The sequence below is a fragment of the Acomys russatus genome, chromosome 1 (assembly GCF_903995435.1).
Source record: "Acomys russatus chromosome 1, mAcoRus1.1, whole genome shotgun sequence".
NCBI lineage: Eukaryota > Metazoa > Chordata > Mammalia > Rodentia > Muridae > Acomys > Acomys russatus.
Window position 1 is genome coordinate 21,825,335 of NC_067137.1, and position 12,174 is coordinate 21,837,508.

The 12,174-nt window shown below is 44.3% G+C and overlaps 1 protein-coding gene across 1 annotated transcript in view; it reads right to left on the reverse strand.

Moving 5' to 3' along the window:
• Clip4 (CAP-Gly domain containing linker protein family member 4) overlaps positions 1 to 12,174 on the reverse strand; it is a 66,189-nt gene that overhangs the window by 42,050 nt on the left and 11,965 nt on the right. The window contains exons 3-5 of the mRNA XM_051170000.1: positions 5,071 to 5,210; positions 3,077 to 3,170; positions 1,653 to 1,814 (exon numbers count right to left, since the gene is read on the reverse strand). Coding sequence (XP_051025957.1) covers positions 1,653 to 1,814; positions 3,077 to 3,170; positions 5,071 to 5,210 — 396 coding nt within the window. The remainder of the gene's footprint in view (positions 1 to 1,652; positions 1,815 to 3,076; positions 3,171 to 5,070; positions 5,211 to 12,174) is intronic.

A 12,174-nucleotide genomic window follows, 5' to 3' on the forward strand; every position in this document is an offset into this window, starting at 1 on the left:
TTTAGTTAAAAATTTTAAATTCAGCCATCACAATTTCCAAGAAGATTCAGGAGATTCCGAGGAGAGGATTTCAGCCTGTTATATAGTCTCCCCGCCATTCCCCCTTCTCCCCTCCTTTCCCCCTTCACAGTGGGACAAATCTCCATAATTATAACTTGCATAAAATATTCTCCTAGCTCTATAACTTCCAAAAGAATATTCTCCTAGCTCAGTGTAATTCCCTGTGACATGGCGTGACATGCCACGAGGTTTCCAGCCATCCTGAACTAACTGCAATGGAGGCAGTGAATGGTAGTGATTCACACTTGTGACATACCCAGGTTTCCACATCTGCTCACTACACTCTTAGGCACTTCCTTGGACAAGCACAGTAGGAAAATCAGCTTCAGGTAAAGGATCAGCAAACGAGCCCTATGATCCTGGTGTACCCTTCCCGCTGTGTCTCCAGCTTCTATGGGAACGCGGGCACACTCACTTACAGACATGTTATTCTGAGCCTGCATCCATGCTCTGATGGACAAAATGAGTAGCTGTGACAGACACCAGATAGTCTGAAAAGCTTAAACAGTACTTGACTAGCTGGCCTTTCGTGGATGGATAGATAGATAGATAGATAGATAGATAGATAGATAGATAGATAGATAAGAACCAGGACCTGAAGATAGAAGTGTGAACATACTGAGTCATGGCACTACTTGGCAGATGAATTTGGACTCTACAATAAGAAAATGAACCTTGCAATTCTAAGGGTATTTTCATAACAGTACATCACATTGCATTTTACTTGAACAGGAAATTCTCTGAATGGAGACTCCTATTTTGAATGTTTTCTACAAGAGTTTAACAGTCTCCGGCTCTGCAATTGTACAGTAATCTGCAGGGGACCAGGCAGGCATGACTACACACCAGTGACAACACAGGCCTGCTCACACACTCCAGCACACAGGACCATCGACAGAGACTCACCTCCAACACCATCCAGAAGTTGGAAAGGTGGCATTTTAAAGAGCTTGATTAATTGTGCAAATTAGAAACTGACATTCTAGGAGGTTTATCTCTGAGTCTCCCTTTTCCAAAGGGATGGCCCTGGGTGCCCTCTCAAAGCTCAAAGAGATCCCTCTCTTCTCCTTCCCCCTCCCTCTTCCCTCCCCCTCCCCTCTCTCCCCCTCTCCCCTGCTCTTATTAGTCTCAAAAGTGGAGATCCTGAGAGAACATCAGCCTTAGGATGTTCTCCATTGAGGTGCAAAGGGACCCTAAAATTCACAAGGACTTTCTGAAATGAACGGCAACTGAAAGAAACCCCTTTTTGCTATTTCAAAGCCAGCCAAACACTTCACTGCTCCACCCTTGGCTTCCCAAGCAAGACAAGAGAGTTATGAATGAATTACATATGAGATCCTCACTACACTGGAGAGCTGCAGAGGCAGGTAGACGCAGAAAAACGCTGGTTTGTTTGTTTTGTAGCTCTTTGTACCAAGCCTTTTGTGAAAGGGCAATAACCTCCACTAAAGAAATTCTAAACTACTTCAGAAGTAAAACAGGGTAGGAAGGCAGACAAAAACAAAGCACATTAGAAAAAAAGCCCTCCTCAACGGTAACTTGGATGCCATCACGGAATGCTCTATTAGCAATAGAGATCAGCCAGCACTTGCCTTTTGGTTTTGATGTCTTCAAAATCACCCTTATAAGCTCGGGGACATCAAAGTATGCGGCGTAATGCAAGGCGTTCATGTTTGTCCAGCGGCTCCGCAAACTCGCGTCTGCTCCCAGATCAATAAGTTGAGCTGCAAATTTTACAGCTGTCTCAACATCACCTGAAGAAAAACAAAAGCCCTAAATTATTTTAATTCCCAATACAAAAGCTCTCTAATGTATTTCTTTCAAAGCCAAAGCAAATGCACATTGGATCTACGTTTATACTTCAGAAAGGGTGCCTTTGGGATTTTATTCCAAGAAAACACTCCCATTCAGAAGCATGACAAAACACAATGGAGATATTCACCATACCATAACTGGTTATGAGGGAAATGCTGATGGCCTAAGAGCATGGTAAGAAATCATTTAAACAAACTAAGACCACCATACTGTGGGACAGAGTGAGGGCACTAAAAAAACAAGGTGCAAAATGCAAAAAAATGTTTGGGCTACTATTTTGTCTTGATCTCATTTTTAGACTATAAATTAGTTTTGATTTTATGGGAGCATGAGCACACTGTGGTTTACAAGAAAAAAAGGCCCTTCGCTGCTAACAATTGCAGACTGTTGAACCAAGGAGAGACAACCATAAGATAGGGTCTAGTAAGTGGGGCTGGTTAATCCCTGGAAAAGCACAGAGGAACAGCGAGTCCAGACATGTTTCGTAAGTAGGACTGGAACGCAGAGATCAGCCTATACCCTACAGTCTTGAAGGGGTGCTATGCTAGAAAACTGGCCTTGACCCAGTCTTGCTTGGAAGCCCTGGGGAGGATTCTTTTTTTTTTTTTTTTTAATTTTTTAAATTTTTTATTATTAATTTATTCTTGTTACATCTCAATGGTTATCCCATCCCTTGTGTCCTCCCATTCTTCCCCCCCCCCCTTTTCCCCTTATTCCCCTCCCCTATGACTGTTCCTGAGGGGGATTACCTGCCCCTATATATGCTCATAGAGTATCAAGTCTCTTCTCGGTAACCTGCTGTCCTTCCTCTGAGTGCCACCAGGTCTCCCCCTCCAGGGGACATGGTCAAATGTGAGGTACCAGAGTACGTGAGAAAGTCATATCCCACTCTCCACTCAAGTGTGGAGACTGTTCTGACCATTGGCTAGATCTGGGTAGGGGTTTAAAGTTTACTGCCTGTATTGTCCTTGGCTGGTGCCTTAGTTTGAGTGGTACCAGTTACTCTCAACTACTGGGCAGTTAGGCACGGAGCTTACTACAGGAAATGTTGAATAGCAGTCATAGGTATAAATGCTTCCCTGGGGGAGAGGATGACGTTTTGAGTGGACCTGCTCAGCGGATGGTCAGGTGGGCACCCCACCAAGGTTGCTGGCCAGCAACGCACAGACGCACAGCGAGGAGGAGCCCGCCGCATACTCACCAATGCCATGAGCCCCAGACTTGCAAGTGTAATGTAACAGAGTCATGTCGGTTAAGCCATCTCTGTCATTCACATTGCAGCCTCTCTTGAGAATCTGTGGAAGGCCGTAAAACAACAGTAAGGAGACCTGAAGGAGTCATAAGGAATCGTATTATCTACCTACCTAAATTTACATATACACATGTAAGCCTTCCAAAACATATACATCTATAGTTCAAATGAAATTTTCTCCACCTGGGCTGACAACATTCCTCTACCCAAAAAGCCATAGATTAGCAAAACCTCCCAACACATCAGTCATGAAAACTCCCCTTTTGAGTTGTTCGTCAGAGGTGTCCAAGAGACTCCTAAAGCATCACAGGCTGCTGCTGCCGCCCTTGGTTGCTTCCTAGAGGTGGAAGGTAAGCCTTCGCTGCTGAGGATAGCATCTGCTTACACACAGGCCCCTGAGGACCTGAGCTGGCTCCTCCCTGAGGACTAGCTTCCATAGTACCAGAAGGTGCCATGCAAGCTTCAAAGGGAAGGAAGCAAGCCACAGTCCTACCAAGGTATGACACGAAGGAACTACAGTGCCCACCAAGATATGATATCCCTAAGAGTGTGATAGTGGCGGGCATACCTTGGTAGTAGCCAGTAGTTCAACAAGAGGAAAATTGTGCCTGGTACTGGAAACCTAGCCAGATACCCAGGGATAGTGAAAGCGGGAATCTTGGAGAACCTACTATCACCACTTAACTAAACCAGAAAAATTCTTTACTACATTCTAACTAGTAAGTATGCCTCACCCCTCATCAAAGAAATGTCTCTTTGCAACAGACAGAGGCCATTACAGAAAATCATAGCTGATAAAAATGCAGAGAACAGGTGCATGGTACCCAGCCCTTCAACTCCCATACCTAAGCATACCTCAGAGACTGCAAGCATAAGAGGGGACAGAAAGATTATAAGAGCCGAGGAACAGGAAGTTTGCTGTGAGCTTTGTCTCCTAGGAACACCAGAGACGTCTCAGCAGCACGGCTGCCCGAACATGGACAACAGCAATAGGCAGGCAAACAAGAAAGGGGGATGACTCATGGGGCCCCAACATCAACAGGCAAGTAACATTATACAGACTGAGCAGGTTGTGTTTATACATGCACTGATCTAAGTATGTAATAACAAAGAGAAAGAGGTGAGGAATTTCAGAGGGAACCAGGGATGGGGGACAGGGGTGGGGTACACTGGAGGGGTTAGAGAGGGCGAGGGAAAGAGGAAAATAATGTAAAGGTGTCTTAATTACAAGAAACAGAAAGAAGTTAAACTTTAAAAAATAAGCTGAGAAAGCCCACAATCACCCAGAGGCATCCATGCCTTCAGATGGACTCCGCCCATCCAACCAAACCGCACTCAGCAAAAATGAAAACCTGACCCTGTCTGTGGGCGGGAGGACATTCTTAAAGATGGCTCTAACACAGTGTTACTCAAAATATGTCCTTTCAATTCTTCCAGAAATGGGGGGGGAGGGGGGATTCCAACAGTTACAATGTTACTTTTTTAAAAAGTGCATGTGCCTTCTTCCTCCAGCACACAGGACAACATGTGTATCAAAAACCCTCCCCAAAAAAGTCAGACACTTTAGGATCGCATTTAAACCTACAACATTACCAAACCAAAGCACGGAATGAATGCAACAGGAAGCTTTTATTAAATGTATGGGAGTTGGTAGAACTGCCTTGCACAAATGAGGCGTACAAATGCCTCTCCCTGTTCCCACTGGAAGTCTGCAGTAACGGAGGTGCATGTGCAAGAGGAATCAGTGGGAAGTGTGCACAGGTGCAAGAGGAAATGGTGGAAGTGGGCACAGCATGCCCACTGCTCCATAAAAACCTGGAAATGCAGACAGACTACAGACCTGTGACTGGCTTCTCCCCATTAGAATCTTTCCTCTCAAAAGGAGAAAATATTCTAATCATTAGTCTCAATAACACAAAGCTTAACATGCCAGGTCCACTTACCTCATTTCCAATAATGTCAATGTTTTGCTGGACCTGAGGAACCCACTGTCTTAAAATAGCAAATAATTCTGAGACTGAAGTTTTGGGATCAAAGAGAATTTCCTGGCATGATGCGTCATTAGGATCAAAGAAAGAAAACTCTGAAATACAAAACAGTGCAAATTGAATTTATTAATGGTTCCCAGCATTTTGAAAGTAGATAATGGGGCAAACCTGCAACCGATGCAAACATTTTTAGAGGCTAGAGAAAAAGCCAGGTAACAGTAAGCAACTCTCAAACCCAAGAATGATGCATGTTTAAAGTGCCCTGGCAGAGAGGCTCCCAAGTACAACGCATATAAAAACAGACACTCGAGAACCAGGCGCAAAACCTGGCTGCATAAACGTGATTTCTAAGACACAGAGACATCACCAAATTCCATCAATATTTTTTTCTCAAAACACAAATGGCAGATAGTACATTCACGTTGACAAGTACAACACAGGTAAAAATAAACATTACAAGAAGGTAGTATGTATACGCTCTTTACTCTTCCCTAATGTTTAATAAACGCACATCAGTCCTCACCCACCAGGTAAGTATGAGGCGAAATGTCATGTGTGGTGGATTCAATAGAACTGACCCCCATAGGCTCACAGATTTGAATACCTGGTTACCAGGGGGGCAGCACTACTGATCCAAGCCCAGAATTTCTCTCTTCCTGCAGCCTGCAGATCCACATGTGGAAATCCCAGCTACTACTCCAGGACCATGCCTGCCTGCACGCTGCCACGCTTCTGCCACAGTAATAACGCAGCAGACCTCTGAAACTATAAGCCAGCCCAATTGAACACTTTCTTCTCAACAGTTGTTGTGCTCATGGTGTCTCTTCACAGCAATAGAAAACTAACTACAACGCCATTCCAACAGACAAGGCACTAGTGCCCAGCAGTGCAAGAATGAAGAAGCAGCAAGGGGACAGTGTGACTGTGCACCAGTGAAACCACACACACACACACACACACACACACACACACACAAACCTAGATGAGACTGCCTTGTGAAGAAATACAACACTTCAGAAGAAACTCAGATTCTACCATCTTAATCCAAAAGAAACTATAAAAGGCAGAAAAATCTAAAACTGGGAAAGAGTCCAACCAACATTTGCTGAGCACACACAGTTTAACAAACACCATATAAGTCCCCCAAAATTGTGGTTCGAGTTTCTCATAAAGGAAAATGAAAGCATATACAACCGGCCCAAAGTCACACAACTAAGAAGTGACAACACAGGGTGGAAACCAGCTCTGTCTCGGCTGTCTGCCTTCCTTCCTCAGTTAAGTTGTTTCCATGAACTAACTGGTTGAGTTCAGATTGTGAGAGCAGCCACAATCCTGGGATTCCTGGGTTCTTTAAGTTTGTCTATTTGGGGTGAAGGAGAGGCACGGAACTGAGGGCATCTACGAAGGGAGTGTCAGCTTTCTGATTCTGTGCAGGCCCTCTCCTGCAGCCTCCTTGAAGGTCGTACTGCTCTATTTAAACAGGCAAGAAAAGAAAGCACGTGATTCCCAGGGTTTCAGTGAAGTTGCTAAGAAATGAGACCTCTCACAGTTAAGACCCCTTAGAGATGCCAAGAGTAGTTGGTGCACATTTGTAATCCTAACCCCTGAGAGGTAGAGGTTAAGAGATCAGGAGTTCAAGACCAGCCTTGACTATATAATAGACATAGCAAATTTGAGGCTAGCCTTGACTATATAATAAACAGCAAATTTGAGGCCAGCCTTGGCTACATAATAAACATAAGTTTGAAGCCAGCCTTGGTTCATCATAAACATAGTAAGTTTAAGGCCAGCCTGGCTACACAGTAAGTTTAAGGCCAGCCTGTCTCAAAAAAAAAAAAAAAAAAAAAAGAATCTAAAAGTTCTTTTAAAACTCTAAAGCAGGGATAGGTTCCACTTGGTCCAAAATCAGCTACTGATCAGTAGGCGGTGCCTTTTTGGGAAAGTGGGTGAAAGCTGGCATTACAGTGACAACTTCAGGAAGCCTTTAACTGAAGTGAGATGCCAACCGTAAGGCTGCCTGAAAACAAAGGCTCCTGAGCCTCTCCAAGAGCATGGCATGCAATCTTTGTGGGACAAGTGTCTAAAACCTCAAGGACTCAAAAATAGCCTCTCTAAAAGGATTACTAGAGCATACAAACGAAGCCATAGGTAGAAAGCTGTGGCTGAGCAGGAAGCCTTGGTGTCTACTAGGCATACACAGTGCCCACCCTGTGTCCTTTATTAGTGATTGGTGTGGGAGGGCCCAGCCCACTGTGGGGTGGTGACATCCCTGGGCTGACCTTTCTGGGTTCCTGAGCAAGCCACTAGGAGCAAGCCGGTAAGCAGCACCCTTCCATGGCCTCTGCATCAGCTCCTGCCTCCTGGTTCCTACCCTGTTTGAGTTCCTGTCCTGGCTTACGTTGATGATGAACAGTGGTGTGGACAGGAAGTCAAATACACCCCTTCCTCCCTGAGTTGTTTTGGTCACGGCACTTCATCACAGCAGTGGTGACCCTAACTCTAGGAAGCCTTGTACTACCTGGCACACCTCTAAATTTTTAAAACAAAAGGTAAAATATTTCTGCTCAGGTCTGCTTATGTGTTGCTAAATAGATATAGGTAAAAACTATTCCTAAAACATCCAGAAAATTAAGAACTAATACAAACGGTTCTCCGGATGTGATTTTAGTACATGAAAATTCTATTCCTTTACTTTTCAAAAAACGATTCAGCTTCAGAGTTGCCAAAAGGAAATATATGCAGAATTTAAACTTCATTCTACCTGGTCTTCCTACTCAAAAAAGCACACATTATAAAAATGGGAATTACTACTTAGCTTACGTTGAAAAAAGTCCTGAGTGAAAAAATAAGATGGTTAGCTATGTAAAGTCTTCTAACAGTTTTGAGGATCATCTAATATAATTATAAGTCTATTGAGTTGATATAAATCTCTATAATAAAATAAATATCAATTGCTAAACCTACATGTATCCACCACAATTATATGGAGTTAGTAAATATGTCTTGTGCTACACTGGACAAGAGTATGAAGAAATGTGTCTAGAAATTATGAAATGGTGCATCCAACAACTGAGAATGCAAGCACCGCAGCTAAGAGGTATTAAGCATGAAGATACAATTTTCGCTACAGAAAGGGAAGAACCAGATGGCTGCAGAGAGCTGGAAAGAGAAGAGGACCCCGGGGTGAGCTCAGTGGGCAGCCCTTGCATGGCTCTGTTGCCATGGCGTCTTCTCCTATGTTGGTCTGCTCGCTCTCTGGTCTGCTCCTGGTGGCCATAATAAAGGCTTTTCACCTTTCAGGGGACCCTCCTAGGAAATGAGGATTCTAGGTTTGTCAAGGTAATGTCCTCTGCTTTGTGCCATCTTTGAATGCTTCAGCTTTTCAATGAAAGGAACTGAGGGGTTTTTCTCATCTTCTTTGAAACTATATAGCTTTTTTTTATTTGCCTTTAAAATTTCTGTCACTTTGGTTGAATGGGAAACTGGGAACTGTGACCCTGTTTAATCTCCTGACTTTTCTTTCTTTACAAACTTCTCAAAACTCAAAATCCAAAGTTACTCTAACTTCACATTGCTGTAACTTTGGAGTTTTTCAGAGGAACTCAAATTTTTTAAATGAAAATGATTTGGTTCCATACACACACACACACACACACACACAGAGAGAGAGAGAGAGAGAGAGAGAACTAATTAGACTTATTTGCATGGGAAGAATTAATAAGCAAAAGTAAAACTAATTAGACGCTGATGGTGTGTGTTCAACTGAGCAGCTTTAAATCTGACAAATAGCAAGTGTTGCTTAACTTTATGACAGGGGACACGTCACCCTCTATGTTACAGACAGATGATTGATAGATGATAAGAACCTGGTAGGTCCTGGTAAAACTTACAATTATACATATATATCATATATAACAGCTATAATTCAAATTATCTGAAATGTTAGGGAAATAACCACTCCTCTACAGCAATCACATTATAATGAACTCCTCCCATTAAGCCTTTAACCATGGGCTTAACTCCTGAATCACCTACAGACTTTTTTAAAATTTTACTCCAATGTCTTTCTGAAATCTTTTCAAAGCATGTATTATACAGCTGCAGGAGGATTATGGGAAAGCCTGTGAACTACAGGTTTCTGGTAACTTAAAGATTGCACCACCAGGCTGGGTGAGACCCTCCAGAGCCCTCTGGAAAGCTAAGCAACCATGAGGCAATGGGCCTGACTGAGCTCCACAGAACAAAACTCAAGCACACTCAAGCAGGGTGGCTGTGCTTATGACCTTGTTTGAAATAGTTCTGTCACTTCAATGTTTTGTTGTCCAGATTTAAAGTGTCCCTTCCCCTCCCCCCAAGGCCTACAACTTAACAGCAGTGTGGTAAAGTAAGCCTTTATAAGCAAAAGCAGCGGCACAGTTTTCTCTCTGAGCTCATCCCTCTGTCTGAATCCAGAATTCACAAGACTTTGCTGCGCATTTTTCACTTTCACGATACGAGGCTGAGGAGAACCTGTTTTCCTTCTAACAGGCCACAGGGTGTAAGGCTCTGGCTTGACATCTTGGCTCGGAATGGCTTTAACAGTCTGCTTGAAACTCCGTATTTCCAGACAGCCTGAAGGAACCTGGCTGACTCCGTGGCACCAACGAAGCTCTGGCTGGCTGTCCCATGTTAGGAGAAGCACAGAGCTGGCTTTTCTGAAGCACTTCTGGGAATAACCAGGCCAAGGTTAAATAGACTAGACTGATGTTACAAGCATGCTGGTTTGACTGTGGCTGTCTCTGGTTAAGAAACGTGGATGGGAGCAGAAAAGGGTGTGCTTCCATGTTGCTCCTGGGGTCAGACACTGGTCCTACCCGGGTGCAGTTTTAGCTATCTGTAAGCCCGACCAGACCCTGCGTTTCTCTAGGTTTCCCCAATAGCTGGCCAGCACTTGCCAAACTGACATATCCAATTTTCTGAAAGTGCCTTTCCTTTGACTTCTCAATACCCAAGTGAACCTCAGGGAGGTCGCCACTACAGTTCACATGTGAGTGACTTCATACATGCTGCATGCTCTGTGGCTACTTAAGAGTTTGCCAACATACCAGATGACATCACCGAACATTCAAACTGGAAGCCAGGGCAACCCATCCATTGAAAGCACTGCCCTGGACTCAGCAAAGACTCAAGCACGAATCCAGAAACCCAACTGTCTGGAAGGAGTTTATAGCCTTTGTTCCAAACATTAACTTTGAACTGTCCCTTAAATACTCGACGGCTACTGTTACAAATTGGGTAGAGCACTGATTCTCAACCTGTGGGTCACAACTCCTCTGGGGATTGCATAATCCTCTCACAGGGGTTGCCCAAGACCATCAGAAAACACAGATGTTTAACATTATGATTCATAACAGTAGCAAAACTACAGCTATGAAATAGCAATAAAAGTAACCTTATAGCTGGGGGGGGTCATCACAACATGAGGAGCTGCACTAAAGGACCGCAGCATTGGGAAGGCTGAGAGCCACTTTGGAGAAGGCTTGAGCATCCTGATACCTCCTGAAAGGGAATGTTCTCGTGTACTAGTGATCATGACGGGTTCCTCTGTGAAAAGCACTAATGTAGGATGACTCAGAACTGCTTCCAAAGACAATATGCCCACGCCTGGCTTCCTAGAAAAGGCAACGGTAAACACTACGCTTGAGTCTCACTGGAAGGAGCCCTACCTATTCCAAGAACCTACAGAATAATCAGCCAGAATTTTATGAGGCACCATGTGGCCATGGACGATTTATCATATTATGTCGGAAGTTTCTTTGCTCGGGCACCACGTTGTGGCCTATCTCAGTCACTCAGGGACACTGAAGTCCTGCTGTACAATATCTGGAAAACGCAAACTGGCCTGGAAAGGTGAAGCCTGGATCTGACTATGGCCCCATCTGACCTTTTCAGCAGGGTCAAGCTGCATAAGTAGACACCCTGGCTTCAAGGCACCCTGGGTGCTGTGTAACACCTTCAGACAGGGACGCTCACCATCTCCCCAGCATAGGTCATCCTCTTGAGTCTTTTTTTTTTTTTTCTGATCTTTTTATTCTTTTTTTTTTTAAGTAATTTATTCAGATTATATCTCAATTGTTATCTTCTCCCTTGTATCTTCCCGTTCCCCCTCCCTCCCTCTTTCATCCTATTCCCCTCCCCTAGGTCTGTAACAGAGGGGGACTCGTCCCCCACTAAAAGATCACAGCCTATCCGGTCTTCCTAGTAGCCTGCTTACTCTTCCTCTGAGTGTCACCAGGCCTCCCCACCAAGGGAAAGTGATCAAATAGGGGGCACCAGAGTTCATGTCAGAGTCAGTGCCTGCTCTCCACACAATTGTGGAAAATGTGCTGTCTGTTGGCTAGATCTGTATAGGGGTTCTAGGTTTACTGCATGCATTGTCCTTGGTTGGTACTGTAGTTTGAACTGACCCCCCTGGGTCCAGATCCGCTAGTTTTAATGGTCTTCCTGTAGGTTTCTAGGACCCTTGGGAGCTTCTATTTATGCATTCTTCCTTACCTCTCTCACCTAGAGTCCCAATAAGAAGTCCCAGTATCTATCCCAATCTCCAGCTAAGTGAAGACTTTCAGGGGACATCTCTGTTGGGCTAGTGTCCAATTATCAGTGAGTATATGCCATATGTATCTTTCTGGGCCTGGGTTAACTCAGGATGATCATTTCTAGTTCCATCCGTCTTAAACCCTTTACATCTCCACTAACTTGGCAAACTATCTCCCCAGGAATCAAACAACAAAAACTACACGAACAAGAGCCATCAGAAGAACATGCTGACATCCTGCTGGGCACTGCTCAGCATCCTGCAGATGCCCAGGGAAGAGGAGGGAAGAGAAGAGAAGACTGAGAAATGGGGCAGGGCTGCCACCCTATCACATCGACAGAGAAGAATCTGGGAAAAGAAGTCAGTTTTCTAGCCCAGCCTGCCTGGCTTCTTAAGCATAAATTCAGGTATGTTTCTTACCAACTGCAATTAATGGGCTTTGTTTTCCTGATTCAGTTCACCCACCATCCACTAGTCACTTTCCC